This window comes from Setaria viridis, chromosome 6 (genome assembly GCF_005286985.2).
Source record: "Setaria viridis chromosome 6, Setaria_viridis_v4.0, whole genome shotgun sequence".
NCBI lineage: Eukaryota > Viridiplantae > Streptophyta > Magnoliopsida > Poales > Poaceae > Setaria > Setaria viridis.
In genome coordinates, this window is record NC_048268.2 from 31875026 (window position 1) to 31893813 (window position 18788).

The 18788-nt window shown below is 47.2% G+C and overlaps 3 protein-coding genes across 3 annotated transcripts; 2 read left to right on the top strand and 1 right to left on the bottom strand.

Moving 5' to 3' along the window:
- Nucleotides 1-7291: 7291 nt before the first annotated feature.
- On the top strand, nucleotides 7292-8696 carry LOC117860033 (uncharacterized). The gene has a single exon (XM_034743238.2). It carries the CDS (start codon nucleotides 7906-7908, stop codon nucleotides 8407-8409), a length of 504 nt encoding a protein of 167 aa, XP_034599129.1. The 5' UTR covers nucleotides 7292-7905; the 3' UTR covers nucleotides 8410-8696.
- Nucleotides 8697-11254: 2558 nt separating this feature from the next.
- Nucleotides 11255-14893, top strand: LOC117859941 (uncharacterized). The gene is made up of 5 exons (XM_034743138.2): nucleotides 11255-12366; nucleotides 12455-12555; nucleotides 13555-13649; nucleotides 14366-14417; nucleotides 14495-14893. Exons 1-5 carry the CDS (start codon nucleotides 12043-12045, stop codon nucleotides 14637-14639), a joined length of 717 nt encoding a protein of 238 aa, XP_034599029.2. The 5' UTR covers nucleotides 11255-12042; the 3' UTR covers nucleotides 14640-14893.
- Nucleotides 14894-17254: 2361 nt separating this feature from the next.
- Nucleotides 17255-18364, bottom strand: LOC117860232 (uncharacterized). Its single transcript, XM_034743491.2, has one exon. It carries the CDS (start codon nucleotides 18143-18145, stop codon nucleotides 17471-17473), a length of 675 nt encoding a protein of 224 aa, XP_034599382.1. The 5' UTR covers nucleotides 18146-18364; the 3' UTR covers nucleotides 17255-17470.
- Nucleotides 18365-18788: the final 424 nt, after the last annotated feature.

Below are 18788 nucleotides of genomic sequence, written 5' to 3' on the forward strand. Positions count from 1 at the left end.
CGAAATGTTATGGTTTCCATCCGTGCATGCTTTGGTCGGAAGGCCCATGCACGCAATAACATAAGATAGATTTCTTCGGATCACCTGTCCCACCCTCCCAACCCCTAAAGGCGGCCTCAGCTGACTTCCCCACTTGCATCTTTCGATCCTCTTCGCATAAGTCTCTCTCCCAACACATTGTTGCTTTTTTTTTTCTTGAACACGACACATTGTCGATTTAGTTTGTATGATCTTTCTCAATAGAGAATCATCTTTGCGACATCGTTCTGTTCCACATATTTTCTTCTATCTTCCAGGATTACTCCCACAATTATCCAATATTTATTTAAGTGTTTATATGTACCTGAATATAGTGTATTTCTAGATGCATACAAACATCTATGAACTTAGAAAAATCAAAACGACCTACAATTTGGAAGAGAGGGAGTATAGTTTTGCCTTGCATTGTGAGGCTTTAACTTTTTAATATTTAGTTCTCATTTCGAACACAGGAATTCCAATTGGCTTTCTATGAAATGCCTCCATGGCAGACATGGTCTTAGTGGTCACCAGTCCAAGTCTCGAACCGGGCAGCAGGCATTGTCAGCCTACAGACGCCCTGACCCTACGGGAAGGTACATGATTACTTTTTTTCTCCCGATCACAAACTGTGTCAGTTGCTCAACTAACTAGGACTAACAATAAAACGCTAACGACTCAATGCGCATGAACAAGCCTCGGAGACCAGATGAACAGCACACATGAAAAAGTCAGACCTTTGAAGAATGCTGCATGCCCATTGCTGCTCAGACGTCAGACCTTGCATCTTGTTCGTACAAAGAGGTCCTTGTATAGTTGTATATCTGTTGGCTGTACCAAAAAAAATTTAGTACATTATATATAGCACAGTTGATGGACAATTTTCAGAAAGACAGCACTCACAAAGTTCATAGTACTCGATCTTAATAGCTCAATAGTCCTAGCTGAGGTTGCCATTTATATTCTGTGGAGAGACAAGAGTTGAAGAATACACGGCACTTGTCAAGGACTTGCATGGTAGATTATGTCATGCTGCTACCTAGTGTAGAGACCCGTATATACGGCGTCATCGTAGACCTCATGAGCTTAATAGGGTTAAAACATTGACATGGTTGCAGCAAACTAATTTTTTCCTAAAGAAGCAGGAGCTAATTAACTAGCCAGCATGTTTCCTGGTACACATCTTGCATATTCTAGCTAGTCCAGTAACTTATAGATGCATACATATAGTGTTCACATATTGTGTTACCAGCAACACGTGTTCCGGTCATATTGGGCATGCAAATATTTGACCTAGTTAAGCACGTAAATATAGTAGTCTTTCTATGACTCTATCTACTCTAGCACGTACCTCATCACCTGCTAGGTAAGTTAATTAGCAGTAACATCAAGAATAGTGCCTTAACCATAGCAGCAAATTGTTTGGAGCTCGTGGAAGATTTGCAGATCTGGTGCTCATTATAAAAGGCTGCAGGTGCGTACTACCCCTCGATGATCTTCTCATCAACAAAATGTATGGATTGAAGGCTTGCCTTTATGCATAATCCATGACGCCATATCGGTCTGCTTGGCTGCTTGCATTGCATAGAGTCCAACATGTATGTTAGTTTCAGAGACTTTCAGTAGCGTATTCTTCAGCCTGGGTTATAGTCTGATTTCTGGACTAGAGATACATTGAACGCACAAACAAGAATTAGTGATAAGGACGTGTCCTGCATTAATTTGATATTCTGGACAGGATTGAAAAGAAAAGAAAATAAAAAGGTTGTGTTATTACTGGATCAAACAACCTAACCTAGTGATGGATCGATCGGTAGAGACTCCAGTTGAGAGGATGCAAAACGAGGCTAAAAATCAGTGTTCAAGGTCATGTGGAACTGTTGGCCTTGACTCACCCCTCATGCAGCATTAGTAGTTTTAGTAAGTACTGTAATGTCTCTTGGTGTTTGGATACAAGCTACTAAACTTTAGGAGGTGTCACATCAGATGTTCGGACGCTAATTAGGAGGACTAAACATGAGCTAATTATAAAACTAACTGCAGAACCCCTATACTAATTCGCGAGACGAATCTATTAAGCCTAATTAATCCATCATTAGCAAATAGTTACTGTAGCACCACATTGTCAAATTATAGACTAATTAGGCTTAATAGATTCGTCTCGCAAATTAGACTCCATCTGTGTAATTAGTTTTGTAATTAGATTATATTTAATACTTCTAATTAGTATCTAAACATCCGATGTGACATGTTCTAAAGTTTATGACGTCGCATCCCTAGACAAGAAGAATGCATTTCAAAATATCTAGGGACGAAGGGATGACCAACCTGCATATAGCCTATAGTACGACCCATAGTTGTTCTTGTTCTTTCATGTTCTTTTTTAAAGTAGATTGGTTGGTTAAGAACTTATAGGGTGCATGAAGCCTACCTCTGTCCTCTGGAACGTTTGATCCAAAAAGGCAAGAACTATGAGATCATAAAAGAGAATAAATGGAAGTTCTGAATGTATAATTACCTCAGCAAACTGAATGCTAAATAAGCATGTCATGCTTAATTATTTGCCCATTAGTCTGAGACCACCAGTACAATCTTATATGACTTTGTGTAAGTTTGTATGGTGGTGGACTAATGGCAGGTTGCAGGAGATAGCAACGTGGGCTACATTTCAGAAACCAAAAAGAAAAGGAAAGAAAAAGGAAAAGAAAAGAGAGAGCAAAAAAGATAGTAATGTGGGCTGTGCAAGTTTAGTACTTGAATTATGGGATAAGTTAAATTTCGTCTTAGGTAGAAAGGTACTTGTCTTGCAGTTTAGCTTAAAGTCTAAACTGCATCTTTATTAGTTTACGAAAAGGCTAATTGAGCCAACTAAACCCACAAGGAGGACAGGACCAAGCTAGAAGCAGGATTGCATGATCAGGCACTAAACAAGTCAATGCGAGTCTTTTCTCCTCTGCACCTCCTTTTTGCAAGGCTGTTCCTGTGTGCTGTCCTAAACTTGCATCATTTGTTGTCGGCAACAAGCTAAGGGCATAGGGAAAATACACAAATCACAGTGCTAGAGGCTATCAAGCATTAACCAAATGCGATGCTACTATGCTACCACTGGCTTCTGATATTTCTATATATCTGATTGCCTGCCTGGTGAAGCTTCCTTGTTTGATGGGCTACCCATCCAAAGAAAACTTTAGCAAGCAGGTTATGTGTTGTGACTAACAGTTCAAGATTCTTATGTCACCAAAGTTTAATTTATAAGCATATATGGTGATAAAGAACTGTAGCAATCGAGCTCACCTCAACTGCCTGGTTACTTGCAGATTTGGGTTTCTGATCATGCTGCAACTGTTGGAAAGGACTGCGCAGTTTGTGCTTGTCTGCAAAGGAAAAGTTAACTGCTAAGAAATGGAGGCCGGCAGTGACAGAGAATCTATGCTTTTATTCATTCAATCAGATTGTATACATTTAGTATACATATATAAACCTCAACGGCCTCCAAATCATGCAAGTTCTTCACTCAAAGACAAAGCAATATAACAAGTGATCACTGACACAGACACCGAGTGGAGTTTGGTTTGATGCAAGACAGGAAACTTGATGCAAAAAACAAAAGAATTTGAGAAACATAGCAATGATAAATGGTTGGGTTCATCTAAGAAATTTAGAACGCGGATCATGGACTGTTTGCAGAAATGTGAGACTTTTCTGTGAGATAACAAATACCACACAATAGTAGTCTGCAGCTGTACCTTTTATTTTGTTGGTTTCCTTGCAAAGGCTGCAGGGACCCTTTTTTTTTTTCTTTTTGAGCTGAAAGGCAGCAGAGACCAGCGTCCTCCTCCCTAAGCATCTTTCCTTGTCATGTTGTTATGGGTCGACTAGGAGTTGGACAATTCAGAAGAACGCGGTGGTTGACTTCGGGTAGGGTGGTGCTGCCCACATTGTTGGGCCGCTCCGATTGCAAATCTTTCGTGACATTGACACTGGACATGAAGTAGTATTCTCGTTTCATGCAGATGATATGTTTATCATAGCTTTCATACCTACCACGCAATGTAAAATCGTCACGTTGTGCGCATCCTATCCCCTTTTAACGAGAACAATGCTGCACATCCATGCCAAAATGACAGTGCTCTGATGCATATAGTAAAGCTCAATCAGTGCATATCAATGTGAACTGTTATCACTTGTTATCAGAGGGAAAAAAGAATCTTGTTCTTGCCAATTCAACATTTCAACCAAAGGTCCAAAGCAATCAGCCGTGTTGGTGTCACTCACACCTTGTCTGCTTGCTCCTGTTGGCTTAGTTTGACACACAGTAACACAAGTGACTTGGCTGTTTGGTAATCCACCCGTTGGTTGGGTAACACCGGCAGCGGCTTCGTTGGGTCAAGTGGATCCCAGCGACCTGACCTCACCAGTCACCAGAACGCGGCTACGGAGGGAAAGCACGTAGTACTTCTGGTGTCGTGTCGCCTTGACCTCGCGTTCCGGTTTCTACGTACGCTGGGGGACATGTGCCGTGCTCGCACGACTTCGCGGTAAAATCTTTTTTTGTACAAAGCTTTATCCTGCGTCAGCCACAGATGACACGACGTGGCTGCTCTGTTGTGTTCTGCATTTTCTGAAGCAGGTGATTCCATGAATCGTTCACAACAGCCTTCACCGGCTCTTGGCCTGTTCGCTTCAGCTTATTCAGCCGGCTTATCAGCCACCAAACAGTGTTTTCCTCTCACAACAAATCAGCCGTTTCAGCTTTTTAGCCGGCTTATAAGCTGAAGCGAACAGGCTGTGTAGAATGACTTCATGTGCTTGAGCACCAGTGGTCTGTCTCTCGATTTTTATTTTTATTTTTATTTTTTACATTGGGAGACGCATTGTAGGAGTACAGCTCAACCCGCTGCCAATCTAAAAAAAACCACTAAAAATTCGTGAACTTTTTTCACGACGTTGAATGGTCACCGGCGAGTTTAGCACCGGCCACCGGGCCTTCTGGTCTGGAATTCCATGGCCGCCGAGCTCAAAAGGAGTTTAAAGAATGTTACTGCCTTACTGGCCGCTGGCGGTGGGTGACCCACGGACGAGAAGGGCCAAGGCCCCGTGGTGGTAGCCTGGTAGGGAATGAGGCGGGTTAGCTCGGGAGTGGCCGGTAGCAGCAGTGGGAACGTCGCCGGAGACAGGAACCGGGCGGAGCCGGAGACGTGAGGTGCGCCATTGCCATCGTTGCGGCGAAGAAGATGAGCTTCCATAACCTGACAGCCTTTACATAACACCTAATTTAGTTTCGCATCCTCGGATGATCAACGGTTAGATTGCGTCGGTAAGGTACAACGTACCGGCCAGTCTAGCAGAACAGAGCGCAGAGCAGAGTAGGGGCAGCGCGTCCCCCGCTGATAGCCTGCGCATGTGGCCAGGGGGCACCGGCGCTCCGGCAGCCGGACACATCAGCGCACGAGCGCACGGAAGGCCACATGCGTGACATGGCCGCCGTCCCCTCCTCCTCATCCCAAGTACACTGCACGCAGCAAGAGCACGCCACGCCATCCCATCCTTGCCACAGCACAAGCCGCTGCCGCCCTGCCGCGACGTCTCCCATCGGTTCTTCTTCTTCTTTTTTTTTCGCTTTATCCATTGACCTTTTCCATCAGGCGAAGGTGGCGGGAACGTACGTACGCCTCCCCAATCATCATCAGCAGCAGCAGAGAACGCGAAGAAAATTAGCGGCGGCAATTATGCGGTTGATTGGACCCGTGAATCCGAAGGCCCGGCAGGATCGTGGAGTAGGGCACAGCAGGGCCGGCACCCCGGCCAGCAGCAGGGCATCAAGGATATCCAGTTTGACGCCGGGAACCAGGAGGCATGTCCCGGTGTTCCCCTCACCTCACCTACCACGGGACGGCGACGCGTTGGCCGGCAGGGCCCCCGCAGCCCGGCGCCTCCTCCCACCCGCCGGCCTCCTCCGACCGCCGGCCTCTGCACGGGAAATTTACTGCTCGGCTCCGGCTCGGCTGGGCTGCGTTTTGCTCCGTCCTCCTCCTCGCCATGTGATGCTCTGTACCTCCTGTCCGCATGCGCGCGACGGGCGCGCAGCCGTGCAGGCACCCCCCGCGCGGCGTGATTGGCCTCCGTCGCGCGCTCCGCGGCAGGCCGGCCGGCAGGCAGGCGGGCAGGCGGCAGCGAGGCCCAGAGGGGGCGCACGTGCCGGCGGACGGAGGGATTGGACGCCGCTGATGGACGCGACGCGACGCGAGGCACAGGGCGGGCGCGGCCTCTCTCTGCCTGACGACCTGACTGCCCTTGCCTGTGCGTGCCGCTGTGCCTGAGCATCAGTGCGCGCCGTGCATGGATCGGGGACGGGGACAGGGCGAGCAACACTTCCACTGTGCCGGCCACAGGCCCATCCGCTGGCGATGCGCTGCCGCTGCGCACAGCACCAGCTCACCGCGTCACTGTGGCGCCGATCACCTCGAGCCTGACCGGATGGATGGATGGATGGGCCGTTTTGTTTCTTGTTCTTCATTGTCTCGCCGCCGTGTCGAGTTCAGCTGGATGCATCAAAGCATGCAAATGCAATGGCAATGCGAGGCAAAAGTCAACTTGTTGATGGGCTGAACGGGTTCTGAGATAAGCCGGCACCGTCAATCGGTCGTGTCATCGTTCTTGCTCTTCCGGGTAAGTATTCTGCGACAGAACTTTCATGACTGAACTGAATGACAGGTGAGCAGTTCCGGGCTCAGGTTCGGCACATGGCCATGGGAGCCTTTCGCTCAAAAGAATCGTGTTCGGCATGGCTCGTAGATTTTCGAATCCTCCCAGCGATGGAAAACGGAGCTACGGTGATCTTTCCCCCTCCACCAAAGGAGATACTGCGAAGTCTGCAGCTGCATAAACAAGCACCAATGGCAGCCGAATAATGCAGCACATGAAACAACTCAGCTAGCTCAAACCATCATTGCATTGCAAACATGGCTGCTGCACACCACCAACTTTCTACCGGCCTCACTGAACCCAGCTGCCGAACACTCCCAAACACACTGACTCCTCTCTAACTCCCATCTCCATCCATGATTGCAGCTCGAGTTCCTCCTGCCTGCCTCGTTCCCAGTTTCTCACGAGCACAACAGCACGAGCCATAGATTTCGCCGTTGCGCTGCCTTGCGCGGCCGGCCGTGCCGCCGTGTCCCGGCCAGAGGAGCCGGCTGGCGGCCAGCGCCGGCCGGCCCCCACCACGAGCCGAGGCCACATGGGCAGCACACCGGGCGGGAAGCCCCTGTCACTCACGCTGCGCCGGGAAACAGGCCTCCTCCGCCTGCTCTGGGCTTGGTGACAAGACAGAGAACAAAATGGTTGGGAAAGTTATGAGAGACAGTTGGAGGGATAGCCTGTCTTTCCCATTTAAGGACACTGCCGCCCTCTCACGGCCGCTCTCCCCTCCTCCCTCCTCCCCCCTGACGCCTCCAAGCACAAGCGCACAGGGCCGCGCCTGCCCGCGCGCGCGCACCCAGCAGAAAAATCTTGGCGTTTCTCGCGGCCCTACCCCGTGTCTGCCCCGTGTCCGGTGACCCCTCCCCCGCTCGTCTCCTGTGAAGACGAAGATGGTGGCCGGGTGTCAGAGGCTTCAATGTTCCCTTCAGGTCGTCGGTGTCCAAGAAGAGCAGGCCAGGGCGAGAACAATGGCTTCTTCGGCCTTGCATTGATGGGGAGCCCAGAGCAAGCATAAATATAGCCTACCAGTATTCATTCCCTCCCAAGCTTATCAGGCTCAGTTAGAGCTTCCCTCTCTTTCTTCGTTCCCTTCGGCTAGCTCTAGCTCTGGTCTAGCCTGCTTGCTTTCGATCTCGTCTTGCTTCTCTCTCCGTCCCCCTTGATCGATCCTGATCCCTGAACGCCATGGAGTCCTCCTCGCACATCACCGGGGACGACGGCGGCGAGGGCTGCAACAGCTGCGAGTCCGGCTGGACAATGTACCTCGCCTCCCCCATGCATGGCGACGACGCCGGTGGAAGTGGCAAGGGGAGCGGCAGCGAAGGGAGCAGCGTCGATGATGGCTACGGATACATCATCAGCGACAGGAGGAGCGGCAAGAAGGCTTATGAAGATTACGCCGATGCCGACGACGACGATTCATTGGCGTCCGATGCTTCGACCGGACCGGCCAAAGTGAAGTCGCCTTCGTCCCCGCCAGAAGACGGCAGAAAAGAAGATGGAGGACATGGGAAGAACGGCGTCGCCGGCAAGGAGGACGAGGAAGAAGAAGGCGACGTGAGAACCAAGTTCCCGTCGACCTCCCGCAAGAAAGGCGGCAAGGTTGACAAAGGCGGAGAAGGCAACTCGTCAAGGCGAGGCAACAGCAAGAGAGGCAGCTCTTCAAGGAGAAGCTTCTTCCTCTGGTAAATCAAACGACCGACTAAATGTATTAGCTTCAATGTACTAGCATGCTGTACGTCTCGTGCATTTCACCATTGCTGGTTGAGCTCAGAACCCTGTTAGAAGCAGCATCAAGCATGCATTCATGGAGATCAAAGGGAAGGCTCTTTTTTGGTCCTTATTTTTGCCTTCCATGGCGTCCTCCTCCTCGTTGACCTCCCACTAGTAGGTTTAGCCGTTGCCATGTAAAAATCTACTGTAACCTCTGGTCATTGTTCTTCAGTGCCCTGCTTTTAATGTTTGCTTGCAGTCTCCTTCTGTGTTTCTAGATATTAATGAACAACTGCACTAGGGACTAGCCCAGAACCTACATACTGACCAGATGGATTTAGGTTTCATCGAGTCATTATGGGCGTAACAGTAATCAGAAAATAAAGTTTTCTGCTTCCCCAGTATCTAGAATGTCAGGAATGTGTGTGTGCATAACTGCATATTCTGCTGTTACGATACAATACTATTCAGAAAAAAGAGGGCACATGCACACATGCTATCTTCCTACCAAAATCGCCATGTGCAAACATCTCAGCAAAGAATATTATCCATCAATCATCACAACCTAAGTTCAACCAAACATAAAGAAGCAGGAACATGTATCGGTCACAGGCAAACGTGTTGCTAGCTGCGGCTACCTTTCCAAGCCATCAGCTTGCCAACCCACATTCCTCAAGCAGATGCTGAGAGCAGGTGGCCTTGGCTAGCCTGAACTCAACTGATCATTTGTTGGGCATGGCATGGCAGCCCATCATGTGGTAAGTATCCTATATAACAATGCGGCATAGGAATGAATTATGTGGCCTAAACTCCAGAGCAGAGGAATATTTGTCTAACCACACCACTCATGCAGCATCAAGGCAGCAATTGCTGCACATGCTGTGGACAGGGTGGAAACAATGATTTGCCCATCACACTGGCCAAGCTAATTAATGGCCATAAACAAACCTACAATGATGTAAGCCGGTTTATGTCTCTAAAACAAGCCCCCCTACGTTTTTTTTCTAGCCACACCAAATCAACAAAAATTATATAAAAATATGGGTGCCTCATGTTCTAGAAGAATATATGTAAAAGGGCAACATGAGTACAGCTAATGCACCTCTTTTTTGCACCAATCTCCTTGTGTAATGGTGGCAATGAGCTGCTAGACTTTATACAAGAATTAAACAAGGTGCGGTTGCGTCTCCTCTAATGTGTGGTGGCAGCAACATGCCGCAATTAAGCCTCGCGCCAATAATTCGCCATGAACAAACTTGATCATAGAAACATATAATGCGGGTCTGCACAGCCCAATAAAGCATGCGAACAACAGAAGATGCACAAGAGAGTCCAGCTATCACCTGCTATTCTCATGTATGATTCTTTTCAATCCAGAGCTGCAAGTGGCGAAAGGTGACTTTGGCAACGTTCCGATAATCGCCCTCCCTCAGCTGGGAAATAATGCGGGCAAAGATACGCCTCTGAAATCTGAACTCTGAACAGCAAGGTGTCATCCTCATCTCTGGAAGAGAAGCATTCAATATGAAGAAATTCAGCAAGAGTTTGGTAACCTCGTCAGGGACAGGACAAAAATGGGAAAAGATAGTCACACTGGACACTGCAAGCGATCAACTGAAAACCGAAATAAGCAATTTTTCAGAGATGGAAAAGGAAAACAAAGACCTATACATCCTGGGGTACCAACGACGGAACTGAAATGCTCATATATAACTATAAAATCTTCTGTTCTACTGTCTGACCATACCGTACATGGAAGGAAAAGAACGCTTTTATATACAGAAAATGTTCAGAATCTTGATTTGAAGTTACTACTGAACAAGAACAGGGACCACCTGATCGAACACAAACTCTGCAAGTTGGGCAGGGAGTCGTAAAACGGGGCAACATGCTCATGACCCCTTTTACTTTATACAGTTCATTCAGAACATCAAATTTCTAATGTTTGATAAAAGCCTAGTCTACCAGAACATCAAAGTGCACCGTAGTTAATTCAGAAATCAATTTTTTTTAATATATATTGGACATCACGATCAGTTAGACCAGTGTAAAACCTTTGATCTTAAAAAATGGACTCCAGTTGACTGAGGTTAAATTTCAGATGGGTCTGTAGTCAATGCCCAGTTGTTCACCTAACAAATTGTAGCAATGGGATCCACTAATCTCATATGCAAAGTCATTAGCCCGTAGCGATTAGGTTCAAAGCGATACACTAGGGATCGGAAAAGGCAGTAAGCAAACGAAACACATGGTACGAACCATCCCCGTGGCTAGAGAGACTTCTGGAGATGGTTCACATCGCTTCCCAAATTCCCCCAACCTAATCACCCGCTAGGCCGCTACTAATTACCCGAGCGGTGGACGAAGTCGGCGGAGCGGGGCACGGCAGAGACGGCGGTAAGACGGTAAGGAACACGTGCGGGCCGACGGCAGGGGGGCAAGCGCAACGACGCCGGCACGGCAGCGAGAGGGGCGCCGCCGTGCCGTGGCGGCGGGGCTTATCACGTGGAGGTTAGCCGCAAGGGTCCGAAGTTCCGAACCGACGAAGGACACGTGCGAGATCACCTGCTAATCTTATCTGATCCAACGGCGGAAAGAATTATGCAAGTCCAACTATATATTTTAGTCATTTAAGGAACAGCTAGCTGCACGGCTGCGGCTGTAGCAGCGAGCCAGCAGCTGCTACAGCGGCTGCAGCCATAGGCGGAGCTCCCCATGCAGCAGGGTGGGGCAGCTGCCCCAGCTACTGGCAGCTCAAACTCCTACCTCCCCTTCTTATCCATGGCGTCCTGCAGCCCGCTCAATGGCACAACACGACTGGACTGGTGCCTGCATTGTCCCTTCCAGTAAGGCGAGGCAAGGAGGCCACCCTGCCTCCATGGAGATTCCCCTGCTAGCCACCCTCCCGTCCTAGCGAGTGAATCCAAGTCACAGGCAGGCGGCGGACAGCCATGGTTGAGTCGAAGAAGCTTGCAGCTGTATCCATTTTATGATTTGGAGACGACGACTAGAGAGGTACGGGCCTATAAGGCCGAGATAGTTATGTTTTGGGCCATTCATTTGGAGAAAAAAGCCCAAGAAACTATATACCCATTTTCCTTCTCCTTTCTTTAAAGATTGTATATAGTGTATACTTCTACGTTTATACGGAGTATTTGGAAGACGCTCTGCAACTGATGCAGTGTCGGCAGGCACAATCGCTACTGGCTGTTCTGCCCCACCTAAAATTTTGGTCCAGCTCCGCCACTGGCTGCAGCTAGCATGCAGGCACAATTTTTTTTGCATGCTTTTTTACAAGTACCCCTTCTGGTTATAAATAATCATGTTTTTGCAGTTTTTAGAGTGCAACTTTAGCCACTATATAGTATTTGTTATACTCCCTCCAATTAAAAAATGTTTTACGGTACGGATATGATCCCCAAAATACAACTTTGGCTGGTATTATTTATTACAAACATAGCAAATACTTTTGGGAAACTACAATTTGAGATAAATCTACTCGTATAATTTTTAAAATACCCAAACATATGTAGAAAATTTAATTTATAACCAAAGTTTTTTAATAGATGATTCCTTTTTATTCTTTGAAATCTATTTCCACACCTTTCCATGTTTTGGAATATTTTCAGCCTTCTTTTGTATGAACAATTTGATTTGCCGAGCTTCTTCAAATATTTCAAACTATTCTTGAAAAAGATTCAAACTATAAGTGCCGTCGGATCTAAAATGAAGTATCCAAATCGAATTCACGCGACTAACTTCCAACATTTTTTTGTCACGCGACCCCGCCCGCTTTCATCGGTCATCGGTCAGCACCACCATTCCCTCTTCCCAATGCCGTCCTCCCCGTGGCCACCCACTGCCGGAGCTCCGCCGCCGGGAGCGGCGGAGGACACGACCTCCACCGCGGAGCTGGAGCGTCGCCCCGTCGAGGTACCACTCCCTTCCCTCTCTGCCTCTTGCTCTGATGCCCTAGTCTCCATTCAGCTCGCTCACAGCTCACCTGACACCACCACCCTAGGGTTCCCGATCTCCCCCCGCGCAGAAGGAAGGGTCCGTGGCCGCCGCCGCCGCCTCGGCGCAGGAGAGCATGGCTCGGCTTCCGTCGGAGGACTACTTCTCGTAAGGCCCTCTCGCTTGCCCCTCCTCTTTCGTGCTCTGTGTTTGTGCAATTGTCGCCAGGAGTTCTGCAGCTACATTGGGTACTGCTTTGACTGGTTTTGGGCTCACGAATTAAGCGCATTGTCATATGCTGCCTTGCTAGAATGGTTTCCTGAGACTTTATGGTCATAAGCAATATCCACGGCCACTGGGCTGCAGTCACCTACACGGGCTTCTCTGTCTGCACGTGTGCCCAATTGTGGATTCTTAAGTGATGTGCGAGCTGACAAAAATAGTTCCTACAGTACATAAATGCTTTGAGAGATTTAGGTCTTGCGGTTTTTTATTTGATTTTGCTTGTTGTGAGAAACTAGATTTCAGAGGTTACAAATGTGTTCAAGATATTCCTGTGAGATGCAGCTGTATTAAGATTAAAAAAATGATACATCCGTATTGTTTCCTAACCAACCTTCCTGCTGGCATAGCAATCATTGCTCCTATGGATAAACTGACCGTAGGAAGCTTTACTAGTTGTTATTAGCAGTTGGAATAGTTGACAATATAGTGTCTGTTCTTCAAGAGTGATGTGATAGGATTGCTTTGATCTTTCTGGTTTCACAGTTAACCTCTGACTTCACATTACAGTGAATGCATCTCACGAGTTCACATTCCTACACAAGTCGTGATAGTAGGAATCCAGAATAGATCCTTAAGCCTCTTTACTGCCACAGTGCCACCATGTTGTTTATGTCAAGTCATGTTAGTCCATCTGGGACTATGAAACAAGCTTTTAACCCATGGAAGGCAACTCGATTCATATTTTTCAACTCAGGTCTTATCATGGTTTTTACATTGCTGCCATTTTTCTTCCTAACAGATCAAGAATAGATCCTTACATTCATCAATTCATTTTTAAAATAATCTGTTGGATTTTTATAAAACCCAAATTAAGCTGTTCCTTGGTTACTATGAAAAAACATGAATGCTTACCCTAAATGTTCTTTTTGTTACTCTTCATAGAGAGGTAAAGACCCAGGAGCATGGAGAGAAAATCAACAAATATCAGGGTATGCTTGCAGCGCGTTTGAAGGCCAAATATTTTTCTATGGAAAAAGGTAACTGATAAAACTGAATTCCCTGGTAAATTAAGATGAACACTTATTTTGCTTATTTTGTTTCAAACAATAAATCTCTTTCTGTTATGTTAGCCAGCGTTTGCTGTTGATATGTAGTTCACCATCTTTCTGAATGTGTTAATCGAATTAAGAAGTAAACTGTCTGAAATAAAATGAAAGTCGCAGTCAAAAATTCATATTTGTTATTTTGTTATCACTAAATGTCACTAAGTATGAGCGGAATATTTTCTAAAAGCTCCGATTCCTATTTCCGAGGCTAATCCGTATGGCACATTTGATGGTGTTGATAGTGCACATACCAACAACTACATGCCAAAAAGCCATTCTCGTAATCTGAACCAGGATCTGGCCTAAAAAAAATGCACGTTGACACAATAATGATATGCAGATTGAAATCCAGTATTTTCTTAGCGGCCGAGCTTAACATCCCTAAAACTGCATAAGCTGATCCATTAGAGCACAAGTCTCTGTATCATGCATGTGTGATTAACTGATCAGCAGTCCAAAGCCTTACCTTTATATCAAAGTTGTTGTTTCATGACTGATTAGTTCATTTTGTACAAAACAAGAAGACAATTGCGATAGTCAAGTTCACTTTTTAATTTTCTGAGTGATTAGTTGACTGCAAGTGAAATGCTGTGCTGGCAATGTCGGTGTATGTGTAATTCTTTTTTTCCCCACCATCCTGTGAACAGGAGACATGTTTGAAGAAATCGTCATACAGTCTGAGACCATTCGACTAAGCAGGTGCTGTTCTCTCAGTTTGCTTATTGGAATATTGATCTGAAGTTCCGTTGCAACAACCATACACCTTTTGTTTTCAGGTGGCCATTTACAAGGTTATTTGCAGATCCAGCAAAATTTTGCCGAGAAAAGAGCTATACTGAGAAGGAGATTTCTCCATCTCTGGCTGGGACAGCCATGTCGAATAATTCAGCACCTCAGGTTTTAGCCGAAGAAATATCTTAACACCTGGCATGTGGCTAGTATCCCTCATGACTATCTGATGGATAAGGGCTCGGTAGTTTTCACCGCTAACTTGTACCAGTTATCCTTAAAATTAGCGACTTAGAGCTTGTACACCTTCAACAGGCCCGGATTAACCTTATATTGATTTGAACTTTTGTAGACATGTTTGCAGGTATACTGAAACCCATTACCTGTATCTATGGAAGTACACTGATATCGATTTTATTCCCCCATGCGGTTGTTTCAACTTTTTACCTGCTAGAGGTGTCATATCCACGATCTTTGCATATTTTCCGATTCCTTTTCTGCTGAAATGATGTAATTTGTAGGGCACTAGCATCTTGTCGCCTAATATTCTGTTTGCAGCACTGACATCCTACCACCTCTGATGCCAATTATTGCAATGCTTCTGCAACATCAATGGCAAGCTACAGCTTGCAATCTCCAAGTGCCCCCATGGACTCATGATGATAGCAGATGGATGAACACACATGTTGACCTAAATTTAGGGTCAACAACGAAAGTACTACTAGAGCATGCGGGTCACCGAACGGCAATATGCTGCCTAGACCGGTCCAGCCATCCGGTTAGACCGGTTTCCTGAGGTTTAGCTCGAGTCAATTGTTCGAGAGGATAACTACCGTGCTTACGTGATGGGGGACAACTAGGTTTACAAGCAAACTAGCAAAGGGACAACCAACGCACTTCGTAGTGAAGAACGACTAGTTTACGAACAAACTAGCAAAGGCTGTCGAAGCTCTCGCCTGGGAGAGACCCCGTCAGGGCGTGGACGTCGGCGACGTGCCCTAGGTCGACCAGCAAGCCTAGGACACCATTTTTGGTCGTGGAGATCAGTAGATGAACAGCATGGAGGTTGGAAGAGGATTAGGGTTTAGGAGATAAAAGTAAATAGTAGGTTGATTCGATTGGGTTGCCCTCAACCGGCCGTGGCCCTTTATATTTATAGGGTTGGGAGGTCTTGCCCCAGCAAGAGTCGAATATTATACAAATTCGTGTCAAAATACAACTCCAAAATCGGATTAGGCTGGTCAAACCGGTTATACCATCCACCCCAACCGGTTTGCACAGGGCTGAATCTTGCCAGAACCATAATTCTCTCATCCGGACTCCTAATTGGACGTTCCACGTATGCATTTCGATCGTCTCGATGAGATCTACGCAATGGTGAAGTCCAATTAGAGATTTGACAATATTTCTAAAATCGGTCTGATTGGTTTGTAAACCGGTTTGCCCATATTCAGACAACAAATTCCTATGATACCAAGTTCGGTCTCGAACAACACCTGAACTGAAGCCATTCTTATCCTCATGCAACTGCACCGGCCTATGCAGGTAAGCTGCTCTCCTGGGAGGGACAGTTTGTTGAAGTGCTCTCCCCTCCTGTACTTTCCAGTTGTTTCTTCCTGCTATAAGGAAAGCTCCTTGGCCACCACTGCGGGACATCGCATGGTGCATTTGGTGCTTCTTCCACCGGCGCCTGGTGTGAGCCAGTGCCCCAGCCCTTTTCTTCACTGTTGCTGGGGCCCTGTGATGTGAGCATCTCACGCTGGTGGCGATCCTTTCACCCCAGTGTTCACACGTAACCCTTGGACATGCCTGAGCTGATGCCGCACTTGCACTCGCAATGCGTGCTAAGGGTCTAGATCTGTTTTGTTCTGCGATTTTTCTCAGTGCTCTCGTGCACAGGGGGGCGTTCCTATCTTCAGCCACACAATTTTGAGTTAATTCTCCATTCTGGTCAACTGGAATCTACGTGTGTTCATGCGCTGTCAGTAGTTCCTGGCCATAGCCCATATCTACATTTGACAGTGAAATCCCTTGAGTTCCTGTGCATGTTTGCAACTGGAAACTGTATAGGAATTCATATGCCTCACAAAGCAAAATTCTCAATGTCTACCTTTCACTTTTGAGGCTCAAATATCATTTGTATGACAATAACGTGATGCTTATTTATATTTTCTTATGAATAACAACTCCATCTTTTTTTTCCCTTTTGGATAAACGTAGTGCCTTTTTTTACATTTGGGAACTAGAATTATAAGCCGGAAAAGCGCAGATTTTTGTATTGCGGCGCATGTTACTGAACTTTTGCTCGAGGTTCTACGGAATCATGTGCGATAAGCATCTCAATGAATGGGATGTGGTTGGTTCGGTTCGAGATCTTGGTGCTACAATATTCATATACCAAAATTGTTTGATACATATGCTGAAACTTGTCTGATACTGATACGGCATGAGCGGGATCTGCTTCTGCTGTGCTGAAATTGAAGAGCAAAAAGATACTAGATAACTGACACTAAGAGAAGCATACAGTCCATTAATTATGAAATTTAGCGTATAACTACTAAGTTACATGTAAGTTCGAGCAGTGTCATCACTCATCAAGTTATAATGTCTTGCTTGGAACGCCATGATTTTAGCGCGAACACAGTATTTTTACCTCTGTCGCTCTCATCCTTTGGTTTTGCCACTGTTCCTATTGCTCCATTGGCTGCTGTGGTTTACAGCTCGCGTGGAGAGGAGATCAGTGACTCGTTTGCTTTAAGATTAGTGCTGTTTTCGTGTAGTTTTCAGGAGAGCAAAACTCGTGAATATATGATGATCTGATCCACGTTAACTTGTCCGTAGGGTATATAGCAAAACAACTCTTTAGAAATAAAAACAAAAACGTCCCAAAAATATTCAATTGAGGATGCACGCACGCATGCCTCAATCTCCTCAAATTATCCTTGCTTAATCACACATGTTCTTATTGATATACTCCAATAATTATCCTCTCAAGTAAAAATTGGGTCGGATAATGTATTCGATCATTCACTGGTGCTGGTGGTGTTGTTGCATGGCTCCGATGAGCCGCTGCGGTTGGTCGAGGAGGCGGCGGCGCTCTTCTCCGTGGCCGGGGCCGCGGTCGCTTTCAGCAGCTGCTCGAGCTTCTTGGCCAGCTCGGCCTTCTCGTCCCTGAGCCGCGCGCCCTCGCGGCGGGCGTCGGCGCACTCCCTCAGCGCGCGGTTGAGCTCGTCGAGGAGGCGGCGGTTGGCGCCGCGGAGGTGCGAGACCTGCGCCCACAGCTCGCTGAGCTGCCGCTGCTTGCGCATGCGCGACCGCCGCGCCGACTCCCGGTTCGACACCATCCGCCGGCGCCGGCGCTCCTCGTCGGCCGCGGCTGCCGGCGCCGCCGCGTTCATCTGGTAGCCGCTGCCCCCGCCGCCGTCTGAGCCCGAACCGGAGCTGGGCGAGCCATTGCGGCCGGCGAAGTGAGTGGCCGCTTCCCGGACGACGGTGTCGAGCTCGAAACTGGCCGCGTCGCCGCTGTCGCCGGCGAGGAGAGAAGCGGCGTCTTGTAAAGCCGACGCCGGCTCGAAGGACGGCGGGAAGTAGGCCTGAGGCGGCAGGGCCATGTTCATGTGGTGGTGCGCGGCGAAGGTAGCGTTCGGAGGGGAGAGGAAGCGGAGGCTTGCCACCTCGCCATGGAAATGGTGGTACATCTTGCTCTCTTCTTCTTTGCTGCTAGTGCTTGTGAATCGTAGAGGCTCGCCGGCTAGCTAGCTGTCAAGCTGTGGCTTGGTTTGGTTAGATGACTGAGCTTGGTTTGCTGCTCTTGGTGCTCTGGAGAAGAAGGGCCGGGTTGGTGAGGGCCTTTTATAGCGAGGCACACAGTAGCTTTGCTTGCCTAAGAGAGAGAAATAATCATCTGTCTGTTCTATCCCATCTGAGAGAGAAGACTTCGGTTTTGGTCCACCACATTGAGCTAGTTTATGCATTTTATTTTATTATTTTCTTTTTTGGTTTTGAGGATCTTGTTGAGCAGAGTTTGGTAGCTTGCAAATATGGGCATGGCTCGTGAGCTTTTGAGGGCTGGCATATCTAAGTACTCCACGTGTTTTTGTAGATCCTTCTCCTCTATAGATCATCTCATATCTTGTCCTCCCAAGGGAATATTTGGATCGATTTTTTTTATTTTTATTTTTTGCATGACTTGACTCGAGTCAGTATCATCGTAGATGAATTTAGCTCTGGATATATTCATGCCAAACCTCCTCTTGGCTTTTACGTATTCTCTAGAGATACCTTCCTTTCGGTTACCACTTTTAAATTGTCGAGTATAGATTATTGCATGCATGGCCTAAT